Raw genomic sequence first — 25,617 nt, 5'->3', positions numbered from 1 at the left:
CACTGAATGTGGTTGAGCAACCCTTTTTTAAGAAACGATGGTGGTGGTGATATGGCTGTATTACAGTGACAGAGAAATTGAGCAGGGAAGAGAAACTAGGAATTCAGTCGTTACAGTGTCCTTGAGCTGGCCAGCTGTGATAGGCAGAGCAGGCAGAAGTACTTGATATCCGGAATCCTGGTGACACATGAAGAATAGTCAGCAGAAGCAGAGGAGGTTTCGGATAGACTAAAATCACACAGTGAAAGTGTTCGGAGAGAAAAGAGCATTTTAGAGATGTGGATATATTTATGGATCCTTGTGGCCTCTGGGAAGCTGGCTGGTCTCCTCTGAAGTTTGTTGGTTATAAAATTTGAAGGATTCACCAATGTAATTGTTATGCTTTGTTCCCCTACAGAGGTTTCGCCCTCCTTTTTTTTTTAATTTTTAATATGTATTCATTTATTTTGGCTGCTCTGGGTCTTGGTTGCTGCATGTGGGATCTAGTTCCCTGATTAGGGATTGAACCCAGGCCCCCTTGCATTGGGAGCTCAGAGTCTTAGCCGCTGGACCAGTGGGAATGTCCCCCACCCCCTCCTTCTGTCTTAATTATATTAATAAAACAGCATGATGATACTTTTAAAATATAACCAGGTCAACATAATGCTTTTTGATAAGATAAATACACCACGACGTTGTATGTATATATGTAGATGTGTGTGTATATAAACATATACACACACACACGTTTGGTCCTCAAAGGAAAACTGAAGTGTGTTATGTTATCTTATTTTTAGAAAGAAAATTGGTTTAATGCTCTTCACATGAAGCAAACCAGTGTATCCAAACTGCCTGGATGAAGACCTCTGTAAAGATCATTATGAAATTAATGACATGGTCATTAGCAAATAAGGTTTTCCCCATAGAAAGAATTTCTTTAAACAAGCATTTTTGAAGCTAGCCATTTCCTTCCTTTTACTTATTCTTTTAACAGCCATTTCACTTAGTCAATGCATCCCCTGGGCTAGGCTTTCTGTTCCAGGCCCAGGAGAGCCTGGCCCTGCTCGTACTCTTGGGAATGTGTTTTTTTAGCAGGGATTGCTTGTTCCCTAAGTGGAAGGACCCAGCTGCAGTAAGGTACAACCTCAGGTTTTCGGGTACAGTCCATTTTTGTCTCTCTCTAGGTATCTTATTGACAGCCGGTGGTTCAAGCAGTGGAAGAAGTATGTGGGCTTCGACAGCTGGGATATGTACAATGTGGGTGAACATAATCTGTATCCTGGCCCGATAGATAACTCCGGACTCTTTTCAGGTACAGTATCCTGTTACTTTTCTAACTGAAATGTCCACTTGGGTAAACTGAGGTCATGGTGGCCTGAGGTTGTGTTTATCTTTGCCGTGGGTATCATGAACCTGACTTTCCTACTGCGAGAGGATAGAAACAAGGGGCCTTGACTTGGGTCTATAGCAGAAGTGTTTGCAGGCCCTTACAGAGAAGTGAAGCTGCTTTTTTCCTGAATTAACTCCTTTTAGTAAAAGCAGAAATGTCTTAGGAATATCTGAAGAAATGTCTGCCTGTCTCTCTTTATCGTTTCTTTTTTTCAAGTTCTGCTAGAGATTTGAGATTACTATATTGAATGGAAAGAAATAGGATATTATTTTGAAACTGCATCTGGAATCTGAAATTTAGGAACCAGAATTTTCTGTGTTACCTTTGCAGTGGGACAAATTGTAGAGCTGACCACATTGATCAGGCATTGCTGTGGTGGCCATGTTTGTCGCAGTAGTGTGAGGGGAGGTGGAAGGTTGGTAGAGGTACAAACACAGACCAGCTCCTCATGGAAGAAGTGACTGACAAAGTGAAGTATGACATGGCTGAGCTTGGCTTGCGCCTTTGGATGCATAGAAACGGCAGTTGGCCTTTCCTCTGCCTTTTTTCTGCCTTGCTTTTAGACTCCCGTGCAAGCACGACAGAGATGATCTGTTGCCTGGGCCCACAGTCAAGGCAGCAGGAAGGCAGACAGTGCATGAGGCTTGATGCAGACACCTAACACTGTCCTGGGTGTTTTAAAAAAACGAACGGCCCTTCAGTGTATACCTTGTTTTCTGGGAGATATGAATGACATAATAATGTTACAGGCTTTTCTTCCTGCCCCAAAGGATCATTGTACTGTATTTGCACTTTGTTCATTTCCATCTTTATTTGAGAAGGCGAATTCTTAAGGCTTTAAAAAAAATTTTTTTTTATTTGAAAGATACTGCTTTATAATATTGTATCGGTTTCTGCCATACATCAGCATGAATCAGCCACAAGTATACATATGTCCCCTCCCCTTTGAACTTCCCTCCCACCTCCCACCCCACTTAAGGCTCTTAATAGTGTTGATGTTGAGAATCCTAGAGCTGGAGGGCCCCTCAAGTCATTTGGTATGACCTTCAGCTGAGGGCAAGCATTTCTTCTGTTGTCTTTCAATTCAATGTCACTGGATTAGGTTGGAAACATTTGTTGTGTGCTTGGGAGGCGAGAAGTACATTCCGTTCAGACCCTGGAACATTGACAGAGTGGGAATGGCCTATCTCTAGCCAATGAGGGCTGCCCTCTTAGCTCTTGGACTCTCAGTCACCTGCCAGTCCCAGTCTGGCTGCCTGCCACCTACAGTCATGGGAGTTGCCTAGAAGGGGCTCTTGAAGGAGTGGGAAGGAGTGGGTAGGGCACATCCTCACTAATGTAGTCTGCTCATTTCCTCTCTCATTTTCTACTTCTGCCCCTCCTGTATATCTGATGAAATCCTTAAACCAAGACCAAGTTGTGCTCTCATTTTTTCCCCTTTATTTGCTCTGTTGAAGAAATTTGCAAAGGCTCAGTCCTTATTGCAAAACCCTTGTGTGCTTTTTACTGTGATGCCCTTTGACTGATGCAGTTTTAAGTAAAAATGGTGAACTGTATTGAAAATTCCAGTTAAGTTCCTGTGTTTGCCCTTGAGTGTCATAAGAATGACATGTTTGAGTAAATTGTCACTGAGCCTCAGAGGAGAAAGCCCTGTAGAACTGATGTACTTGGGGTTAATGATGCTAAAAGCTCTTGGCTCCTTTCCCACCTTTAAAGGTCTGTGGCTGCTGTTGGGCACAGCATGGGTAGCCAGACCTGCATAGTTTTAGTGTTAGAAATGAAGAAGGTGTATGTCTCCAAGTAAGATTGGTGAAGAACCTTTGTGAGTTTTAATTTGCAAATCAGAGAAGACCTTGGAGTTGAGGTGTGAAGCTTTTGTTTCAAGTACTCCTGGATCATCCTGTTGCTGAGTAGAAAACGTTTGATCTGTTAGTGTGAATAATTGTGCCAGAGCTGCGTGGAAAACAGTTGGCTCATCAGTGAGGAGCCACTTCTTTTTTTCCTTTTAAATTATGGTGAAATACGCATAAAATTCACCATCTGAATTTATTATTACTATTATTTTGGCCTTGCCTTGTGGCATGTGGGGCCTTAATTCTCTGACCAGGAGTTGAATCTGTGCCCCTGCGGTGTAAGTGCAGATTCTGGATCACCAGACCACCAGGAAAGTTGTGCTATCTAAATATTTTTAAGTGTTGAGTAGTATAAAGTATATTTACATTGTTGCGAAGTCAATCTCCAGAACTTTTTTATTTTGTAAAACTGAATCTCACGACTTCCCTGGTGGTTCAGTGGCTAAGACTCTGCGCTCCCAAAGCAAGGGGTCTGGGTTCAATCCCTGGCCAGGGAACTAGATCCCACATGCCACAACTAAGCACGCATGAAATAGCTAGAGAGCCCGCACACCACAGTGAAGACCCAGCATGTCCTAAAGAAATAAATATAAATGTCAAAAGAGCAACAGTAACTGAATCTTCATACCCATTAAACAGTAGTTCCCAGTCTCCTTTCTCCCAGACCCTGGCAACCATCATTGTGCTTTCTGTCTCTGATTACTCTCGATTCCTAGTATAAGTGGAATCATCCAGTATTTGTCTGTCTCTGACCAGCTTTTTGCATTCAGGAGAATGTCCTCACGGTGTATCCATATTATGGCATGTCAGGATTTCCTTCTTTTTAAAGGTTAAATGCTACACCACTGTGCTTATATACTGCATTTTGTTTATCCATGAATCCTTCTCACTTTGGGGTTGCTGTTCTCCAAGGCTATTTAGTGTCTTTCCTTTTTCCTTGGAAATGAAAAACGCAAAGGTGAATCAGATGGGAAGCCCTGATCATCTTGTGAGTGCTGTTTTTGGCTCTTATTTTTAACATCATCTACCTTGTACAGATGAGTTACACCATTGTGGGTACTGTCTGCTTCCCTGGCTTTGTGGCTTCACTCGTCTGGAAGAGAATAGTGGCGCTGTTGCAGGAGTGGGTGTTGATATGCACAGGCTTAGCAGGGACGCTCCCTGGGTGGGAGGTGGTCAGTCTTCCCTTGATCCAGTCCCATGGGCTTCCATTAAGAGAGCATATTTCAGACCGCGAATGTCCTTTCCTTTCTTTTTTGGTTGTGCTGGGCCCTCTTTGCTGCACATGGGTTCCTCTCATTGCAGTGAGCAGAGACTACTCTTTGTTGCAGTGCATGGGCCTCTCACTGCAGTGGCTTCTCTTGTTGCAGAGAGCACAGGCTCTAGGCACACGGGCTTCGCAGTTGTAGCACGCAGGCTCGGTAACTGCGGCTCGAGGGTTTTAGTTGCTCAGTGGCATGTGGAATCTTCCAGGACCAGGGATCAAACCCGTGTCCCCTGCATTGCCAGGCAGATTCCTATGCAGTGTACCACCAAGGAAGTCCATGGATGTCCTTTTCTGAATCCCAGTTGTGTTGCTTCCATTTTGGGGTGTAAGATGGATGCTTTGCATGTTAAAGAAATTCTCTCTCTGTATGGCTGGTGTCCAGCTGAGTTTTTGTCTTGGAGTTGACACTAAGAATGGTAAATGACTCTTGGTAAAAATACATTTAACTTCATTGCCGTGTTCATTTGCTTGCTTAGATATCTTTCAAAGAAAGGTGATATCTGATTTCAGTGCAGTTTCGTTCAGCAGAATATTGTTAAATATTCATAATAAAACAGTTTTAATTGTGGAGCTGGAAGCACTTTGAAAATGTAAATCGGAGTTTTTCTCTTTCCTTCTCCCTCCAATTTTGGAAGAAATACAAGTTCCTCACAAACTGTTCAGAAGTCACAGCTAAAGACAATCATGTAGGTCTGCTCTGTATTATAGCCAGTGACAGAATTTTGGAGTTTTGTACTTGTTCCCGTAAATACTTTTCTTGTTTCTGAAAAGTAGATGAGAATCGTGTAAAACAAACATTTCTGGGGAGAAGAGCACTGAGCTCTGCTGTTTTCCTTTTTCAGATCCTGAGAGTCAGACCTTGAAGGAACATTTAATTGATGAATTGGACTATGTTTTGGTCCCAGCAGAGGCCTGGAATAAGTTACTAAACTGGTATGGCTGTGTAGAAGGCCAGCAGCCCATTGTCAGAAAAGTGAGTACCCGCATTGTCCCACACGCCGGTCAGTGTCTATGAGTGCTCCCTGGCACTGATTGCTTTTGCTTTCCTGGGGTACAGACATTCCTAAGCTGTTGAATGGAGGCCTCCAAACATCACAGCTGCCCAGTGGCTTGGGATATGTCCACCAGTACAGTGAGATTGCGTTCTGGAAGCTTCTGTGAGGGAAGGTTAACTTGGGGGCATATGGACACACAGTAATGTGCTGCTTCTTGTTTAACTTTTTCTGATACTGCTCTTCCCCTGTAGTTAGGAATCTCTGATCACATTGTTGAGTACCTTGGAAAACAGGTGTTAATAGGCGAGAGAAGAACAATCTCTAAGGGAAGGCAGGCCCTGGGAGAGAAACCCAGCTTGTCGACCCCTCTGGTGGCCAGAACTCACAAGAATACTACCACCCTGACTCCCACAGTTGTTTGCTTGTCCCATCGTGGGGGACATCTCTGGTGGAGGAGTAGGCACTGGGTACGTTTCTCATTCTGCATGGTGTGCAGTTTCCCTTCTTAGCAGAGCAGGGAAGGGCTGCAGTGCTGAGGTCAAGCTTCTATTCTAAGCGTCACTTTTCAGGGCCGGAATACCTTCTTTGTCCAACTTGAATCCTGGGACTCTGAGAGGGGTTAGGAATCAAATGGTGAGGGGCAGGCCAGTTTTCAAAGGTGTCCCCTAATGCCTCCAGTCCTGCTGTGTGGTGAGCATGCTGCCGAAGGATTTAACTGTTCTCCAGGCCTCTTGGTTCCACAGACCCTGCAAGGGGAAGCATCACGATCTCCACTTAGAGATGAACAGTGACTTTCCTATTGTGCCCTCTTGTTGCTAGCTCTGGTTCCATCACGATGCTCTTGGTTGGTCCTAATGAGTGGAAATAAGATTTTTTTTTTCCTTTGAGAGTTATGTTTTATTTGGTGGAAATTTTTAGAACTTCAAGCCCACAGGAGACAGTATTTCAAGTGACCCTGAGAGACTTGCTTTGAGGAGGCGAGGCTAGGGGAGTCAGGTTATGGAGAAGTTTTGCAACAAAGGGCAGGTAGTCTGAACATCGAAAGATTATTGTTAAGTAAAGGAAAACCACATAATCTCAAGTGAAGGAATTTAGTGCTTTTCTGTATGGGAATATGCAAGAATCTGGGCTCACTGAAAATATTTTTTCTTATGCACCTCATCTATCTGGGGCCTGTGGAAATAAGATTTTTAAACTCCTGAGACACATGCCGGTGACTTTAAAGCTCACACTCATTGTCGTATAGACTCTGCCTTTTGTCACTGATGAGGCATGTTGCTTCCCAGACTGTTCCGGTGTGGGACCAGCACTCCTTCACCTGCACTCTCGTTCGCAGGTGGTAGAACATGGCCTGTTTGTCAAGCACTGCAAGGTAGAGGTGTATTTGCTGGAACTGAAGCTTTGTGAGAACAGTGACCCCACCAACGTGCTGAGCTGCCATTTCAGCAAGGCAGACACCATCGGTGAGTCCCCTGGCTGCCATTCTAGGAAGCTAGAGAGAGTGCAGGGCATAGTGGCTAACGAGTGGGGAGGTGGGGCACCCTCTTTAGACTTGTTACCCAGATAGTCTCAGATTGTGGTTACCTGTCCCGACCTGGGCGCCTGCTTTCCGGGGCTGTTGTGGACAGCTAAGCCTGGCAGTCATATTGTATGAAGCACTGCGCATGTTCTCTGCTTACTTAACATATGGTAATAAAGGTGAAGAAATCTCAGTTAGAAAATGGCTGACCTAGTATTTGAAACCAAATCTGTCTTAGTTCCAGAGGTTTGTTTTCTAACTATGCCATGTTGCTTTTGTGTTGTAAACGGGGACTCACATCATCAGAGAATGAGAAGCCTAGGGGCAGTCTTTGGGTATTTGAGTATAAAAGGACGCCCCATGCAAGATGTTTGGCCTTAGGAGTCACCAGGGGGCTGAGGTCAGTCAGAGCTTTTGATCCTGAGCATCCCATGACCGTCTGAAAAGGACGGAAGATGAGCCTCAGCTTGCTGTGGCTGTTGTTGTCCTTGCACCGGGAGAAAGCCCAGAGTGATGTGTCTGCCTGTCCCCAGCAACCATCGAGAAGGAGATGAGGAAGCTCTTCAACATCCCTGCAGAGCGTGAGACACGGCTGTGGAACAAATACATGAGCAACACCTATGAGCAGCTGAGCAAGCTGGACAACACTGTGCAGGACGCCGGGCTGTACCAGGGTCAGGTAGGAGGCCCAGGCCGTGCCCCCGCAGACAGGTGCAGCAGGATTGTGGACAGATACCTTTTTGATTCTGAGCATGTCAGCAAGTGAGACAGTTTGCACATTCCTAATATGGTTTCCTCTTTCACTCAGGTGCTAGTAATTGAGCCCCAAAATGAAGATGGCACATGGCCAAGGCAGACCCAGCAATCAAAGTAAGTGAACTTGTTCTCTCTTGTGGCCGGGCACACGGGTATCAGGAGACGCCAAAGAAAAACATTCTTTAAACCAGATGGAAAACATTTGCTTTTGTATCCAAAGTCTGTAATCCTGGCCTTTGGTAAGCAGCATGCTGGGCAGCCATCCCAGGGAAAGCTCTCAGACGTGTCAACCAGGCAGTGAGCCTCTGCTTTTGAGGTGGAGATGGGGAAGAGGAGGGGCTTGGATCTGGGGATGCTGCTCTGCCAAGATGTGGCTTTGTTTCTGTCAAGGGCATTTATTTTTTCCACCTATAGGGAGGGGCTTTGATGGAGGAAGAGAGGGCTCAGACACAGGGTCTTACCTACTTAAAGGTAATGGTTCCATTCCATCCCACTCTTTACCCCGGGGAGTGTTTCTGATTGTTGCCCTTGTCACTTCCTGGGGGAATTACTCTAGTACTAAACTGGGACTCCAGGTACCCCTGTCTTCAGGAGAGGTTCATGTGTGCTGTGGAGTTACTGCATGTTCTGAGAAGGGGACAGAAAGGAGGGGTGGATTTTTCGTACACTATAAGATAGGGGAATTGTGTCTGTGTTCCAGTAGTTATTGGGAGAATGTTGGTTGTTGCTGTCTTCCTCAGTCAGATCTTGGACAGTGAGTGTTTTGTGGTAGTGGGCTTATAGCTCTTCTGTGAAATTTATGAAAGCTACGAGCTCTCTCTCGAGAAACACAGGAAGATGCAGCATTTTGCCAACAATCTCAAGGGTTTTATAGACCCTCCCCCCCCCGCCCTGCCAAAGCTTAGCCATGGACTTCAGTGTAAGAAACTCTGATCCCTAATTCCTGAAAAGATGATGGAATAGCTGTGTTATGCAGAATAGTGATTGCGTTCCTCCCCACCCCCTAACAAAGTCCATGTCCTAATCCCCAGAACCTATGAATGTGTTAGGTTCCTGGCAGGAGGGACTTTGCAGATGTGATTAAGGATCTTGAGATGGGAGATGATCCTGGATTATCTGGGTAGGCCCAACATAATCACAAGGTCCTTATAAACAGAAGAGGGAGACAGAAGAGTCAGATATGAAGGTGGAAGCAGAGTCAGAGCAATGAAACGTGAGACAGTTGACTGGCCGTGAGCCAGGGAAGCTGGGCAGCCTTGGAAAGTCCCTAGAGCCTTCACCAGGGAACATAGCTCTGCCCACACCTTGAGTTAGCTTGGTGACAATCATTTTGACCTTCGGACCCCCAAAACCATAAGACAATAAACTTGTGTTGTTTAAGCTACTAAGTTTGTGGTGATTTGTGACAGCAGCCTAAAACACAGGTAACAGTAGCCCAGCAGCCTTCTCACTCCCTTCTTGGAACTGGAAATGCCACAGAACTAAGAGAAAATACCATAAAAACTGAGACAGCCTCCTTAGGAGACAGAAGGTGCTTGGATTCTAGTCTCTGAGGTAGGGCTGACAGCTTGGAGTGAGAGAGCCCAAGTGTACGGGCCAAGGCAGACTGTTGGCAGTTGTGCCTCTTTCTCTTCCTCCTGCTGCTTCTCCTTACTCCTTCCAGAGCTTCAGACCCAGGAGGTTCCAGTGAAGGGAAGCCACTTTTGGAAAAGAGCACTGCCTCACTGAGACACCCCAAACGTTAGAGTCTCCTGGTAGAGGGTATCCAGTGCTGGATGAGCTCAGAGCAGAATTCCTAAGGCACAGCTCACCTTACTACTCCCCCAGTAGTGCCAGACACTGTTCTAGGTGCCGGGGATGCAGCAATAAACAGAAGGAAATTTCTGTCCTCAAGGAGCAGAAAATAAGAAAGACACATGTCTGTAGATTTACAAGTACTCTGGGAAAAAATCAAGGAAGAAAAATGAGCCAGTGCTAAGGCTTTGGGCATAAACTGGATGATAGTGAGGCCCCGCTGAGGTGCCATTTGAATAGGGTCATGAAGGAGGCAAGGGAATCAGCAGGGAGTGCGGTGCTTCGTGAGCAGGACAGTTTTGTGAGATGGAGGTGACGGCAGCTGTGGAAGACCTGGGGCCGAAGGCCTGGTTGAAGAGCAGCTGGGGTTAGTTGTGGCTGGGCTCAGAGGAGTGACAGGACTGAAGTGAGTCGTGTGGGACTCTGGATTCCGTCTCTGCCTCTGGGAGCTCCTTGGAGGGGGCTGGTGAGTGAGAATGGGTGGATCTCACCTGGCGAAAGCCTCAGGGAGCCATAGTGAGAAGCTGACAACCAGAGGGAAAACAGAAGGAAAGTGGTAGATTGACAGGCGGTGCTAGTTGGAGCGAATTCACAGCCCAGCTGCTTAGGAGGATACAATCAACACTGAAAATCCTCACGATAAAGAGGAAATGGGCATATGAAACAGAAACAAGGAGAGAAATAACATGGGAACAAAGAATTCAGGGCAGGGTTGAGTTGCAGAAGGAATGTAGCTGAAGACTGAAGGTAGAAGTCAAAAGCTCAGATTGAAGAATTGTAGGGGATAAGGAGGCAGAAGAAAATAGAAAAGTGCTGGCACTACATTGTAAATCAATTAAACGTAAATTTAAAAAAAAGCATACTACGGAGGCTGGGAGTAGAACTGCCCATGTCCCGATAATAGGAATTTCAGGAGCAGAGAGGAAGTGATGGGCAAGGGAAAGAAAACGTTAGAAGGAGCGACCGTGAGTTTTTCAGTAATCATAAAGGAGGAAACATCTTCAATGTAAAGAGTGCTAAACAGAACAGATAAAGCCCACACCAAGACAGGTTCGATTGAAATTTAACAACAGAGATGTAGCGAAAATGTCAAATCTGTTTGAAAGAGAAAGTCATGAGTGAGAAGCAGGTTAATAGCAAACTTCCCAGTGGCATCTGTAGACCTAAGGAATACTTTCTCAGCATCAAAGTTGTCGTCCTTCAGTCGCTCAGTCATGTTCCAGTCTGTGACCCCATGGACTGCAGCACGCCAGGCTTCCCTGTCCTTCACCATCTCCTGGAGCTTGCTCAAACTCATGTTTAAGTAGGATAACTTTAAAAACTAGAATTTACAAGCTACTACACTGTTACCTAAATGTGAGGATAAAGTTTTTCCCTGGCTAAAGATGACCTTAGAAGGTTTTCCACACAGAGGTCCTCTTGAAAACCTCTTGGGAGAAGTGGTGGTAGGGAGCAGGCAGTAAAATCCAGCACACAGCTCTCCTAGCATACAGCTAGTAAAGCATTCTCTTGACTGGAAAGCAAGGACTTCGGGAGGAACAAAGATTGCTAAACAAGACACAGCACCACAAACTGTAGAGGAGGAAATAGAGTTGCATGACTTTTAAATTAAGAACTGTTCATCGTGGAGTAAAAAGGCAAGCCACAGAGTGAGACAGGTATTTGCAGTGCGTATGTCTGACAGACTCTTCATACCTAGAATTTCAGAGAAACCCCTTTAGGTCAGTAAGAAAAAGTCAGACACCTCTTTTAGAAAAAGGGACAAGAAAACCTGTAACAGTGACTTGAAGAAAGAAGTTATCCCTGTGGCTAATGAGCATACGGAGAGGCGTTCAGCCTTGGCAAGCATCCAGAAATGGCGAACTCAAGCCATAATACGGTGCCTCTGCACATCCCCAGCATGGCTAAATGAAAATGATGGGTAGTAGCCAGTGTGGTTGAGGTGTTGGACCCTGCTGGTGGGGCGTATAAAGTGGTATAGCAAGTTTAGCAGATTTTGCGATAAGCACTAAATGAAGAATTGTGTGCATCTCCTACAGCCCAGCGAGCCTCTCCTAGGCTTACAAACAACAGAAATACATCTCACGTTCACTTAAAGATATGTTCAAAGATGCTCAAGACAGCACAGCTTGTCATAGTCACAGACTGGAGCTAACCCAAATAGCCACCCAGAATAGAATGAATCGTGGTGTGTGCATACGACGGAGTTCTCTCCAGCCAGGACAGCCTTGAGGCTCATCAGTGATGCTGAATGAGAGAGGCCAGACCCAAAACACGGCCTACTGTATGAGTCCCTGATAGAAAGCTTAAGAACAGGCACAGCTGATCTCTGTGTCTCAAGGTCACCATGGAGGTTAGCTTTGGAAAGAATTGTGCCTGCAGGGAGCGTGAGGAGGACACATGGGAGGTAGTGCTGTCCTGCTTCTTGGCCTGGGGGATAGTGCAGTAGTGATTATATGGGTGCATGGCTTCCCTGGTGGCTCAGACAGTAAAGAATCTGCCTGCAGTGCAGGAGACCTGGGTTCAATCCCTCGGTCAGGAAGATCCCCTGGAGGAGAGCATGGCTACCCACTCCAGTGTGCTTGCCTGGAGAATTCCATGGGCAGAGGAGCCTGGCAGGCTATACAGTCCATGGCGTTGCAAAGAGTTGGACATGACTTGAGTAGTTAACATTTTTGCCATCACTTATAAGAATGTCTTTTGAATTTTGGGGTTTTTTTTTTGGCCATACTGATGGCTTGTGGGATTTTCATTCCCCAACCAGGAATCAGACCAGGCCTCAGCAGTAAAAGCACCAAGTCCTCATCACTGGACCACCAGGGAATTCCCAAAAAAGTCTTCACTTTTGTACTCTCATGATTTAGATATTTCTGTATATAATACTTCAATAAAAAGTTTAGTAATAGTTAAGAAGAAAGGTTTAAGAAAGCAGCCTGCATCAGTAACAATCGAGAAGTAAATACTGAGTAATCTTGACATGGAAGACAGGTGAGGAGAGGAGGCAGTAAAGAGAGACGAAAATGTCCTGAACTACTTCTCTTGCAGGGAAATGTAGTAGGTAAGTTGAAGTAATTGATGGGGAAAAAAAAATAGTTAACAGATCCTAATAAATTAATGGAATAACTACCAGAAGTACAAAAGTAGGATTTATATCTTTTATGTAACATGTTGTATTGATTAGGAAAGGTTTGCTAGCAGTGAAGAAAGACCTGAATATTAGTCTGTTAAGTAGGGTAGACACATCTTTCCACAAAGAACTTCTAAGGAGGACAGTGCAGTACTGCTGCTGTTAGAAACCCGGCTGCTCTGTCATGTGACTGCTTTGTGTGGGTTCAGCTTCCAAGGTGGTCACTTCAGTGTCCAGGGTGACTGCTTTACTTGAATCAATCATATGTTCATTCAGGTAGCTGAGAAGGAATCAGGAGAAAAGGCATGCCCCTTCCTTGTAAGGAAATTGCCCAGAAATCACCTAGAAGATGGCCCTTTATATCTCTGGCGAATTCTGTGACCACACCTGGCTTCAAAGGAGGCTGGGAAATGCCTTTCAGCAGTTGCAAGGGTCTAGCTAAAACTTGGGATTTGGAAACTAAAGAAGAATGGAAGAATAGCTATTGGGAGGTGAAAAAAAAAAAATTTATTCTACTAGTACTTCTAGCCACCCAGTATGTGAAGGTTTTCCTTCATGCTAATCAATTCTCTGAAACCAGCTGGGTATCCTGCAATTTAACTCGGTTCTGCAACTGTTCATCTGGAGATAGCATCAGACCCCACAGGTTCAGGTTTCCGTCCCACAGGGTTGCCTCCCCTACAGATGCCACTCCCAAAGCCAGGGTGTTAACCTGTGCTTCTGATGACCCACTGGCTGTAAATCAAGTTCCCACAACCCTCTTCTTGGGCTTGATACTTTGCTATAACAGTTTACAGAACTCAGTTAGCTTGCTATTTGACCACTTTATTATGGAAAGGTATAACTCTGGAACAGTGAAGTGGTAGAGATGGATAGCCAAGGTACAGGAGAAAAGTGAGGTGCTTGTGTGCCTTCTCCAGGCAGTCACCCTTTTAGCACCTCCGTGTATTCACCAACCTGGAGGCTCAGCAAAAGTCATACTTCAGGGGTTTTTGTGGGCACTTCAGTAAGCAGACAGAATTGATTAAACTGCTTGGCCATTGGAGACAGAACTCAATCTCCAGCCCCTCCCCCCTCTCCAGAGGTGGGTGTGTGGGGGTAAGGGCAAAAGAGCCAACCTTCTCATCACAAGGTGGATTCCCCTGGCCAGCAGCAAGCCACCCCCCACCCCCACCAGTCCTTTGGAACTTTCCAAAAGTCATGCGTAAATTGAGATGTGGTTGAAAGATCTATGTTGGGAGGAACAACAGACACTTTTCACTTTTATCACTTTGGTGCATTTTCAGGAACCAAAGATAGAAGACCAAAATATAACCAAAGGTGTTCCCATTACTTTTACTACTTAAAACATTGCAACAGTTTTAGAAGCTGTGTACCAAGAACCTTGCACCAAACGAAAGCATGTATTTCTTGTTATAAATCAGTGCCATAGCATGCAGCTAGGAAACTGCCATACCTAAAAGGCAAATTGAGATGGTAGGCAGGAAAGAGGGGGAAAAACAACTGAAAAGTATGGTAATTAAAAAACATAAGAGACTGAATTAAGTCCAGCTATAACAGTAATTAGAATGCCTATAGATGCGTTCAACTTATTCAGAAGACAAACTCAAATTGGATTTTTTTTCTTTAACCAGCCATGTTCAGTAACATGTTTGTCAAAGAAGATGTAGGATGAAATTGAGGGAATGTGAAAAGTACGTCAAGTCAGTGTATCATCCAGGGATTGTCAGTGATTGGCTTAATCCTTTTTTTTTTTTTTTAAAAGAAAACCCACTCATGAAATCAATTTTCCATGTATCCTGGCAAGAGGAAAGCATATTGAAATGTTTCCATTCAGCCTTTTTTTCACCAGTGAGAGCCACCTGGTTAATTGTGAGCATCTGCAATTATTTTTTTTCCCTTTTCTGTGGATTACTCCAACCTCTCTGTTAGTTCTGCCGAGGTTTTCTGTAGATCTGGTCACAATTTTTTGTCTCTCTCTTAATTCTAACTGTACTTGCCTGATATCTATAAGGCCTAGTTAGCTCTGTACCACCGTCCCCTTTATTTATTTATTTTCCATCATCTCCTTTAAAGGCTGCTTGCCCATAGCTAGAAGAGGCCAGTGTTCCTGAAATGGAGATTTGAGTTGCACTCAGGTGAGGGTTAACAGTGATGGTGTGTGTGGGGAAGATCACAGCCTAGCATGTTGTGAAGGCAGTGAGGATTGTGGCTACTAGTTGGTTGCTGTCTTAAGGGTACTGCCAGATGCTGGGCTCTGAGGTCAGAGGGTGGACTTAAAGAGTGGACTCCGCAGTGTAGCATTCAGCCTGGAGAGTGTCTTGAGAGGCAGGCAGAGTGCAGCGGAGCAAGGAGGGCAGCGTGAGTGTTAGAGAGCCATTAGTCAGTGCTTGTTCCCGTTGTGATGGTAACGACCTGGCATGCCTGGGACCAGGAGATGGCTCAGGAGAAAGGTGCCAGGAGACCAGAGGCTTGGCCAGAGTATCTTTTGGGACCAGAGGGCCCGTTATTTGGAGACGTAGCCTCTGTTTGCAGAATGTTTGTGGCATGAGACTCGGTCACAGTTGATAGTGAGGTCTTGCCCCATGTCAGTTCCTTCCTACCATTGCCTGCTTCCCAGCTTGCAGCGCCTTCGGGTATGCTCTCAAGTTGCCTGAGAAGTGACAAGCGCCCAAGCGTTTCCCAGGTACAGGTCAAGTCATTCTGTACAGAGGTCTTACTTTTTGATTTGTCTGTCAAAAGTAGAGTTTAAAAAACAACAAAAAGCACTTTGTACTATGTAGGTTTTCAGGCATATAAAATGCATCCTTAGATGGTCATCATTAGGTTTCTTTTTTTTAATATTAATTTATTTACCTATGGCTGTGTTGGATCTCAGCTGGGTCATCGTTCATTGCCATGTGTGACCACAAGGCATGTGGGATTTTAGTTCCTTGATCAGGTATTGAACCCACATCCCCTGAATTGGAAGGCAGATTCTTAACCACCAGACCACCAGGGAAGTCCCTGAATTTCTTTTTGACTGAGTTTACTCTGAAAACTACTGGCACTATCTTCTGAAACATTGTATATGAATGTCAAATAAAATTTTTCTCATTTTCTTACATTTCAACCAGAAGGGTTGTCTGTTTAAGAAGTTGACAGATCTTAAATACGTGTAAACAGCCTTATGGATTTTTGCCCTCTTAAGTTCAGAGAATAAAATAAGTTACCAGTGAATGATGACTAAAAAAGAGAATGTTAAGCCATGTGCCTTGAGGTTTGTACGTCAGAAATTGAATTTCACTGTCTTGTAGTATCTGCAGACCTGAGGTAACAGTCTGCTGTATGAGCCCAGCCTTGGGTAGCGACTTGTCTGCATAGGAGGTTGGGCATTCTGGCAGCACTTGGGACAGGCCTTAGATGTTTGTTGAAGTCTCCTGTGTGCCACAAGAGTGTGTCCCTTGGCTCTGCCAAGCCTCACTTAAGGAGCTGCCATAGTTGTTGGACTTCTCTGCAGCACGAAGATGAGGCTCAGTGAAGCAAATGCTCTTCAGGATTAGAGAAGGTACATTTCTGTGGGTGGTTGAGAGCCTGGGGAGCCCTCTTTCCCTTTCCCTTGCTGTGACTTCAGAGTGTGAAGCAGAACTCAGTTTCTGACGCCCATTGAGGCCCCTAAATAGTCCCTGACATCTCCCTACAGTGTGGGTACAGGCTCGCTCATCCTTATTGCCACGCCCCACTTTCTTCTCACAGGGAGCCCTGGCTGACATCGGATCCTATGAGGCTGGGCACTCTGCAGGGACAACGCTTAATTATTGTCTCTATTCTAAAAATAACTCCCAATCTGGAAGGAAAATCACCATTGTATGTATTTGAAACATTGAAACGTTGCAACATTGCCAACAACTCATTTCCTTCTACCTGTCTTAAGTGGATTTTGGTAGAAAACTTAATAAAATTGTTGTCAATTTAAGATTTGGGGCAATTAGCACTTGAGTTAATTAGTCGGAAATTAGGAATGAATCTAAAATAAGAAACTGAAAAATACTGAAACAAAAGTTTGAAACAGGTTTTTCACTTTGGTAAATTTCAGGAAACAAAAGCAGTTGCCTGGAATAGCACAGTGATACTAAGTTGCCATTTTTGTGTTCTGGTATACTTACAGCCATCTGTTTAATTCGGGTCTAGTGTTTTGAGATAATTCATCTCTTAACAGCATTTTTCTTTTTCTTTCACTGGTAAGTCTTAAAATTCAGGGAAGCTGATGATTAATCAATCAAACCAGGATGCCCTGAAGGTCAGCCTTGTGGTTGGTTTATCTCACTGAAAGATTCAGTGTATGACCATGTGGATGAATGAGACAGGAAGACCAATTAATTTCTTTACTCATGTCAATAAAAATTTAACTTGAAGTAGCATGAAAACGGGCTGTTTGCAATTAATTTTAAATAACTGAATGTGGAGAACATGTGTTTCTTGAGAAGACACTTTCTTCTCAAGCAAGCCTTAAAGAGGGCTTGCTTCTGTGCACAAAGTCAGTAGCATTGTTTGTCTTCTCTCTCCCAGATCAAGCACTGCGCCTAGCAGAAATTTTACTACCTCTCCAAAATCATCAGCAAGTCCCTATTCCTCAGTATCTGCCTCTCCCATTGCAAATGGTGATAGCACTAACACCTCGGGGATGCACAGCTCCAGTGTCAGCAGGGGGTAAGAGCAGGTCCTTTCACTTTCCTTCCTTTCCCGCCAAGTCCTCTCCTGGGCCCTCCCTGATGGCTCCTGATGGCTCCTCTGCTGCTGCCCTGAGCACATGCAGGACTTGGGTTCCCCATGAGAGCCCACTGCACGTGGCTTCTCCTTCCATTTCATCCCCCCAGTAAAGAGTGCCTCCTAGTACGTTGCTTGTCTTCCTACCAGCTGGTGTTTTCCCATCACTGCATTTGTCTGTGAATGGATGGGCTGGCCTTCTGGCAGAATGGCTATCGGGGTGACTGTCAGCTGCGGGGGGGGGGGGGGGGGGGGGGCATGGACTGCCTGCTTCTCCTCTGTGTGGCTGGGATCCTTTTTCCAGGTGTGTCAGAGCACCTGCCATAGAGCGCAGATAGAGTGGTAGAGGAAGGTGAGGCGAGAGAGAGTGCACGCACACTCAGGCACTGCCAAGACCAAGCGTGGCCGGGAGGGTGGTGGCAGGTGCAGGCTTCCATCCTGGTAACCACAGTGCTCTTCCCCGAAGTCACCTGGCAGTTAGCCCTCTGGAGGGATATAGAATTAGCATTTGCCAAAGCCTTTGCGACCCCATGGACTGTAGCCCATTAAGTGCCTCTGTCCATGGGATTTCCAAAGCAAGAGTACTGGAGTGGGTTGCCATTTCTTTCTCCATAATAAAGCTAGAGAGCAGAGGATTCAAACAGCCTCTCTTCTTTTCCCCTTAAGGATGTGCTTACCACCTATTACCATGTCAGGTCAAAGCGGGGTTGGGGGAGCTGGAGGGCTGGGGAGGGGAGTAACTTGTATCATGGGGTCATTATCAAGTGAGAATTCTAGAGGCCCAGGTGAAGCCCCAAGAGGCATCTTGAGGGCATGTGAACAGCACTCACTTGATTGCTGGTGTGGGTTGTGTTTTCCAGTGGATCTGGCTTCTCTGCTTCGTATAATTGTCAGGAGTCCCCATTGACTCACATCCAACCTGGGCTCTGCGGACTCGGAAACCTGGGGAACACCTGCTTCATGAACTCTGCTTTGCAGGTAGGGGGGAGAGCTGCCATCTCAGTTAACATCGTGTCTCCACAGTACTTGAGGCTGGGGTGGGAGTGGCCTCTGCTGTGTCGGGAGGATCCTCTCCAGGGTCCCTAACAACCCGTGGTTAGTGCTTCAGGAATCTCTGCCAGTGCATAGCCACTGGGTGGTACAGAATGGCCTCATCAGTGTTCCTGGCTTCAAAATGTCTTCTCAGTTTGGTTTGGTTTTATAATGAAAATATTTTGAGTTTTGTTGACCCTTAGAGAATGATCTCAAAAAGTACTGGAATACATGCCCGGTTGGTCTCTAATGTGATGAGATCTCAGAGCAGCTGGTACCATGCCACTGTATTCTTGCCTGAGGCTGACCATCTTCACCAGTGAGCTGTCTCACTCAGCTCTTGCCTGTTGAAACTTTATTTATTCATCCACCAAATATTTATTGGGCGCATACTGTGTAATGGGATTGTTGGGATCATGGGCTGGAGTTAAAGTCCAGCTACAAAGTTAAGAGGGCACAGTCCCCAATAACTGCCTTCATTTCTGGCACCATTGCAAGTTTGGGGGTCCCTAAAGATGACCCTCAGTTTGTTAATTTGCTCAAACTCATAGACTTCACTTGAAAGTAATTCTCCTTACAGTTACAGTGTATTATGGGAAAAGGATACAGATTACTATCTCACAACTGTAGAGGCAAGTACTGTAGATAAAATTTTAGCAGATCAAAATCAGTGAGGTCTAAGTAAAAGTAACACATAACAAGCGGGAGGGGTTTGTGCTAGGAAAACCAGACTGTTTTAAACACCTGAAAAATTAAGCAGTGTCTGTAAATACACTGACAGAGTGAAGGAGTAAACTGTGATCAGGCACTTGGGATCAACGGCCTCTGCCCTCAGCTTGTGTCGGAGACGGTTCTTAGGCGGTGAGCTTGTCTCAAGACAGTGTTCCTGGAAGGTTCACCACTATGTGGCCACCAGCCCTGGCCTTTGAGAGACTGTGCCTTCCTGTTGTGAGCCCTCCAGAGAATCTGAAGGGAGTGACCTTCATTTTGTTGGAGTGACCTTCACTGTTCATTTAGAACTGGGTTTTTCCTGTGTGTCTGTGTGCTTTCCAGAAGGCGTGTGAGCTGTGATCATTTCTCTTTCAGTGCTTAAGCAACACAGCACCGTTGACCGACTACTTTCTCAAAGATGAATACGAAGCCGAAATCAACAGGGACAACCCCCTGGGAATGAAAGGGGAAATCGCAGAGGCCTACGCAGAGCTCATTAAGCAGATGTGGTCCGGCAGGGATGCTCACGTGGCACCTCGCATGTTCAAAGTACGTTGATGTGTGTCTTTCCTTTTTCCTATTTTGCGGAGAGTGATTTAACGTTGTAATGAAGTATTCCCTTACTTGCACTTTGGCATTAAGATGGGCCCTGAGACTGCATGGTCAGATCCTTCTTTCTGTTCAGTCGTTTAGCACATACTTATCTTGAGTGACTTAGCCCTCACCTCTGGGATGAGGGTTCTTCAGATATCATTTGTATTGTAAGCTGCTTACTCAGAATGCCATATTCTACAGTGGAAAAAGTGAAAGTCGCTCAGTCATGTCTAACTAACTCTTTGGGACCCCATTGACTGTACAGTCCACGGAATTCTCCAGGCCACAATACTGGAGTGGGTAACTGTTCCCTTCTCCAGGGAATCTTCCCACCCCAGGGATTGAACCCAGGTCTCCCACATTGCAGGCAGATTCTTTACTAGCTGAGCCACTTTAAATGGCTGGTACCCTAAGCCAGACCATACAAATTCAACCTAATATCCAGTATTATCTGAGAGCTTCTTCCAGATTCTCTGAGACTGGGATTTACACCAACTGTGGTTTCCATTGAGCCCCTTAAGTCAGGAATTGGGTTGACAGTCTGGGAAGGTGGTGTGAGGGGCAGTTCTCACTTGGATCTGTCAGTTAGGAAGATGAGGAGGTGGGTGAACTGCAGTGGGCGCTGGGCACAGTTCTTCCTTCCTTTGCTCTGAATGTTCCTGCCGAGGGAGAAGTGGCTTGCCTCCATGTGGTGAAATCTGGGAGTCCTATTTGGTTCAAGGAGATTTAATGAAGCATCTGATTCACAGAGGGAAAAAAATAGCACCTAAGCTCAAGGAGAAAATTAAACCCTTATATTATTAAAGTTAAAAACAAATTCTTTCCATCTTCTTGGTCACATTAATCACTGGGCAATGCATGTAAATGACTATTCCCAGAGTTTCTGTTTCCGTAGGTCTGGGCTGGGGCCTGAGAACATGCATTTCTGTTACGCACTCAGGTATTGCTGATGCCAGTGGTTGGGCACTGCATTCTGAGGATCAGTGACGTAAAACAGTACAGGGCAGACATTTATGGCCAGGAGGGCGCTCACTCTCTTTTTTTTAAATTGAACTTTTTATTTTGTATTGGAGTATAGCCGATTAACAATTTTGTGATAGTTTCAGGTGGACAGCAAAGGGACTCAGCCACACCTATACACACATCCATTGTGCCCCAAGCTCCCCTCCCATCCAGGCTGCCACATAACATGGAACATGGTACATGGGCTATCCAGTACATCCTTGTTTTCCATTATAAATATAGCAGTGTGTACATGCCCATCCCAAACTCTCTATCCCTTATCTCTTATGTATAGGAGGATTCCTCTGGCTGATGCAGGTACCATTTGTGAAGTTCTTAGGGAGACTCAGTCAAAGGAGGAGGTTGGAGAGGGATTCATGTCTGCACTTAGGAGATGTAGTTAGGGAGTCAGTGTTCACTCTGCTTGTAGGGTGGTGGCTCAGGTTCCCAGTCTGTAGTCATCCTGAATTTCAGATCTTAGCTCTCTTTTCTCCAGTGAGAACTACCTGCCTTTAGGTCCTTGCAAAGTTAATGGGACTGCTGGACCAAGGGTCTTCCTTCTGGTCCTAGGTGACTGCAAAATTATTTCTGATGACAGTTTCCCATCTGACTTCCCTGGTTCTTTATAACTGAAAACCTTCTAATGTGGTTGCTTTTATTGTAGACTCAGGTGGGACGTTTTGCCCCTCAGTTTTCTGGCTACCAACAGCAAGACTCTCAGGAGCTTTTAGCCTTTCTTCTAGATGGATTACATGAAGATCTGAACCGTGTGAAGAAAAAACCCTACCTAGAGCTGAAGGATGCCAATGGGCGGCCAGATGCGGTATGATACTGGAGACTTTTGGACAGAAGTATTCCACAGAAGCCACCTCCAGGGGCCTTCTGGTTTCGGAGTATTGGTGGTGGGGCCTTGGTTTTCTCTCACTGTTGTTGGTGACGTGGCCATGTAGTCTCGTAGAGAAATGTGTTGCAGATTACAGAAGGTCTAACTCTGGTTACCTCTGATGCTCCTTATTGGTATATCAGACCATCTGAGCCACCAGGGAATCCCCTGTCAAGTGCCTGTAGTGTGGGTATTTGGGATTACTCCTCTCATTAAAATCCAACTATGATTGTTAAAATATTTTGTGATTAATATTATTTAGGGCACTTTTTTTTTTTTGCCTTGATTTTCAGATCTCTAAAGAGGGAATTTAGTATTTAAGTTATCCTATCACATTGGGATGATCAATATGAATGCTTTAAATTTTTATTTAATTAATTTATTTGTTTAATTTTTGGCTACACTGTGTAGCTTGTGGAATCTTAGTTCCCCAACCAGGGCTCAAGGCTGTAGCCCTCCTGCAATGGAAGTGTGGAGTCTTAACCACTGGGCTGCCAGGGATGTCCCCTCAATGTGAATACTTTAAAGTAGAATTCACATCTTAAAGGAAAAACCATGAGCTAGCTCATGAAGCAGCTTTTTTTTTTTTAATTCAAGTGGTGTTTTTTTAATGTGAACCATTTAAAAAAAATTCTTATTGAACTTGTTGCTTCTGGTTTTGGTTTTTCTTTTTTTTTTGTCCAAGGGGCATGTGGCATCTTAGCTCCCTGACCAGGGATTGAACCCACACTCACCTGCTTTGGAAAGCCAAGTCCGAACTCCAGGACCACCAGGGAAGTCCCTGAAGGGCCTCTGAATTATTGGGAGCTTAGGAGACAGTCCCCCACTGTCAGGCCCATGTGTCCACAGTGCTGTCTGTGTCCCATAGACCCTACGTTCGCACTTTGTTACATGTGGGACTGGGCTGGTGTGTGCAATGAGTCTGGTGTGCTAAGAGCAGTCCTGGCCCTCACTGGCCTGTACCCAGTACTTGGCTACACAGACTGGCTCACAGTCCATCTTAGATTTTGCTGTGAATCATTCCGGATGCAGAAGTTAAGAACTGGGAGATGTTGAGAATGTTTTCTTTATCCACTTTCCTTTCTTCCAGGTGGTGGCAAAGGAAGCCTGGGAGAATCACAGGTTGAGGAATGATTCTGTGATCGTGGACACGTTCCATGGCCTCTTCAAATCTACATTGGTTTGCCCAGAATGTGCTAAGGTTTCTGTGACTTTTGACCCGTTTTGCTATCTAACTCTCCCACTGCCCTTGAAGAAAGACCGAGTTATGGAGATCTTCCTAGTTCCTGCCGACCCTCGCTGCAGGCCTACCCAGGTAAGAGGGTTGGCACCCTCACATATCCCTTGTTGTATCCCTTGTTGTGAGAGGCCTGCAGACCCAGAGTGGGGCTGCTTCCATCTGTTACGACAGGAGCTCCATCAGCTGCCTCTGAAGCCCCTTGGTGCTTTCCTTGAGCATGTGCCTGTGTCCGCCATCAGACCTCTGTGTAGTCCCATGGCATTCCAGCACATCATGGGGACTTCCGGGTGGTGATCCAGTGGTTAAGAGTTTGCCTTCCAGTGTGTGGTTCCCAGGTTCAGTCCCTTGTTGGGGAACTGTGATCTCAGATACCACAGGGCCACGAAGCTCATGCATCACAACTAGAGAGTCTGTGTGCTACAACTAAGGCCCGGGACAGCCAAATGAATGAAGGTTTTTTTTAAATGTGTGTGGTGGAGGTCCTCTGGGCTCTGCCGTCACCTTTTCCCCCATGCTTCATTCGTTTGTCTAAAGGAACCTGGCTGATCTGCTACAAGATACTTAAATCTGAACGTTAGGGAACTAGAAACAGTACTTTCCTTGGTCATGTTCACCCCTGAATCAACTGGGAGAGCCTGGCCAGAGCAAAAGGCTAGATGGAAAGGTGTTCAGCCCAGCTGACAACTCACTGCATGCTCCTTCTAGTTTTATTTTCTTCTGTCTCTAAAGAAAGATGACAAGGACTGGTTGGCAATTTGTAGAATTTTAACGTTTTTTAAAAGGAAGTAGTGAACATCTCCAAAAAGGTAAGAAAAAACACGAAGGCACGTGTAGCCGAGAAAGAGATGGCCCAGCTTCTATGTGGTGCTGCGTGAATAGAGAGAGAGACATTGAGGCCAAAGACTTGCCTGTTCGCTCTGCTGGCAGCTCATCTGGCCCTGACCTCACCACGGGCACCTCCGCCCTCCATGGTGCCTGCTCCTCCCACCTCATCTCCCCGCCCCTCTCCAGAGCGTTCTCGTCACCCCTCCACTCTCTCCTTTGCAGTACCGCGTGGTTGTGCCACTGATGGGGGCCGTGTCCGACCTGTGCGAGGCTCTCTCCAAACTGTCTGGCATTGCTGCAGAAAACGTAAGGCGGGGTGTTTTGTGGCTCTCTGCCTATTGGGGACACTTGAGTCCTTTGGAGTTAGTTTTTAAACTTTCAGTCACTTTTTGCGGGTGGTTCTTATGGGCCAGCACATGTGATTGTATCTGGATGCCTCTGACATCCTGGTCCCCATTCACTGTGCTCAGTGTGGCTGAGACTGTCCCTTCTGGCCCTTGGAACAGTCTTTCCATCATGGAGGACACCTGGCTGTGGGTCAGAGGGCCAGGAGTGGGACTCTGCTCTCACCTCCCCTCCCCTTCTTACCTGACCTTGACCTCATCTATAATGTGAGAAGCTTCACGTTCTTTCCTGTCCCAAAGGAAATCTTTATTTTAAAACAGTTGCTCATGCTGGCCCTTCTGCTGAGCCTGGCCCCGCATGGAGGTGGGGGAAATGAAGATCTCTCCATGCATGAGGACCCCTCATTCTGGAGACCCCCCAACCCCTCCCCTGTCCCAGCCCTGGCCAATGCCCTTCTCCCCACTTCCCTTGCACCTCCTGCTGGTGTCAAGTTGTAGGTCTTGGTGGTTGGGGTTTGGTCTTTTCCACTCTGTGTGAGGATGGCTTGGGGACCTCTAGCCCCAGGGAACACTCCAGAGCGCTCTGGATGACGACTGGCCTCTGGTCCACACCCACTTCCCACCACTGGAGGGCAGATCGCGTCTGGATCCTTGCTGCTTTCCATTAGACCTTGACCTCTGAGCTCTGGGCCTGGCCATGTTGTAATCTCTCTGGAAGCAGCACCCCTGCAGCACATTTTTTTTTCATCTGCACCTGAGTATTAAGTATGCTATTCCTATTGATTCTTAGATGGTGGTCACAGATGTGTATAATCACCGGTTCCACAAGATTTTCCAAATGGATGAAGGTTTAAACCACATCATGCCTCGGGATGACATTTTTGTGTGAGTACTCAGGTTTCTGCTGTGGGGTCAGCGGAAACATTCCAGAGGCTTTGCCTAGTTGGTGAAGATCTGGCAGCTGGTGGATTTGCCTTGAACCCTGGGCGCATGAGATGGACATTCAGCGAATTGTGGACAGCCACCAGTGCTAAGTGCCTACAGGCACTTCAGAGCTAGGCATTCCAGATACCTCTTCTCGGCGTGGGCAAGGCTCTTGTCAGCAGTTGCTCCTTGTTAAGAAGGCCTGTTCAGTGGTCCTGCAGATGATCCTGCTGTCAGAAATGCTTTTCTCAAGAAGAATCACAGCTTTGTGAGGGGTCATGGAAAGATAGGAGAAAGGGATACAGTACAGGAAGGGGGTTTTTCTTTCTCCAAGCCGTAGGCAGTGGGTCCTCACGCTGGTGCCATCTCAGAATAACAGGGAAAGTCAATTTAAGTCAGAGAAGGCAATGGCACCCCACTACAGTACTCTTGGCTGGAAAATCGCATGATAGAGGAGCCTGGAAGGCTGCAGTCCATGGGGTCGCCGAGGGTCGGACACGACTGAGCGACTTCACTTTCAGTTTTCACTTTCATGCATTGGAGAAGGAAATGGCAACCCACTCCGGTGTTCTTGGCCTGGAGAATACCAGGGACGGGGGAGCCGGGTGGGCTGCCGTCTGTGGGGTCACACAGTCG

General features: G+C 46.0%; 1 protein-coding gene across 2 annotated transcripts in view; it reads left to right on the top strand.

Annotated features, from left to right (window-relative positions):
• The window catches only part of USP4 (ubiquitin specific peptidase 4), a 39,538-nt gene that overhangs the window by 887 nt on the left and 13,034 nt on the right, over nt 1-25,617 (top strand). The window contains exons 2-13 of one of the 2 annotated variants that reach the window (XM_052636458.1): nt 1,164-1,291; nt 5,332-5,462; nt 6,821-6,947; nt 7,537-7,682; nt 7,812-7,873; nt 17,229-17,369; nt 18,287-18,404; nt 19,545-19,718; nt 21,430-21,588; nt 22,739-22,963; nt 23,936-24,019; nt 24,848-24,942. In XM_052636458.1, coding sequence (XP_052492418.1) covers nt 1,164-1,291; nt 5,332-5,462; nt 6,821-6,947; nt 7,537-7,682; nt 7,812-7,873; nt 17,229-17,369; nt 18,287-18,404; nt 19,545-19,718; nt 21,430-21,588; nt 22,739-22,963; nt 23,936-24,019; nt 24,848-24,942 — 1,590 coding nt within the window. The remainder of the gene's footprint in view (nt 1-1,163; nt 1,292-5,331; nt 5,463-6,820; nt 6,948-7,536; nt 7,683-7,811; nt 7,874-17,228; nt 17,370-18,286; nt 18,405-19,544; nt 19,719-21,429; nt 21,589-22,738; nt 22,964-23,935; nt 24,020-24,847; nt 24,943-25,617) is intronic. The other variant, XM_052636489.1, reaches the window with a different exon arrangement.

Source organism: Budorcas taxicolor, chromosome 1, assembly GCF_023091745.1.
Source record: "Budorcas taxicolor isolate Tak-1 chromosome 1, Takin1.1, whole genome shotgun sequence".
NCBI classification, from domain to species: domain Eukaryota; kingdom Metazoa; phylum Chordata; class Mammalia; order Artiodactyla; family Bovidae; genus Budorcas; species Budorcas taxicolor.
The sequence above is the reverse complement of the archived record's forward strand: the minus strand, read 5'-3'. Positions and strand labels throughout refer to the sequence as shown.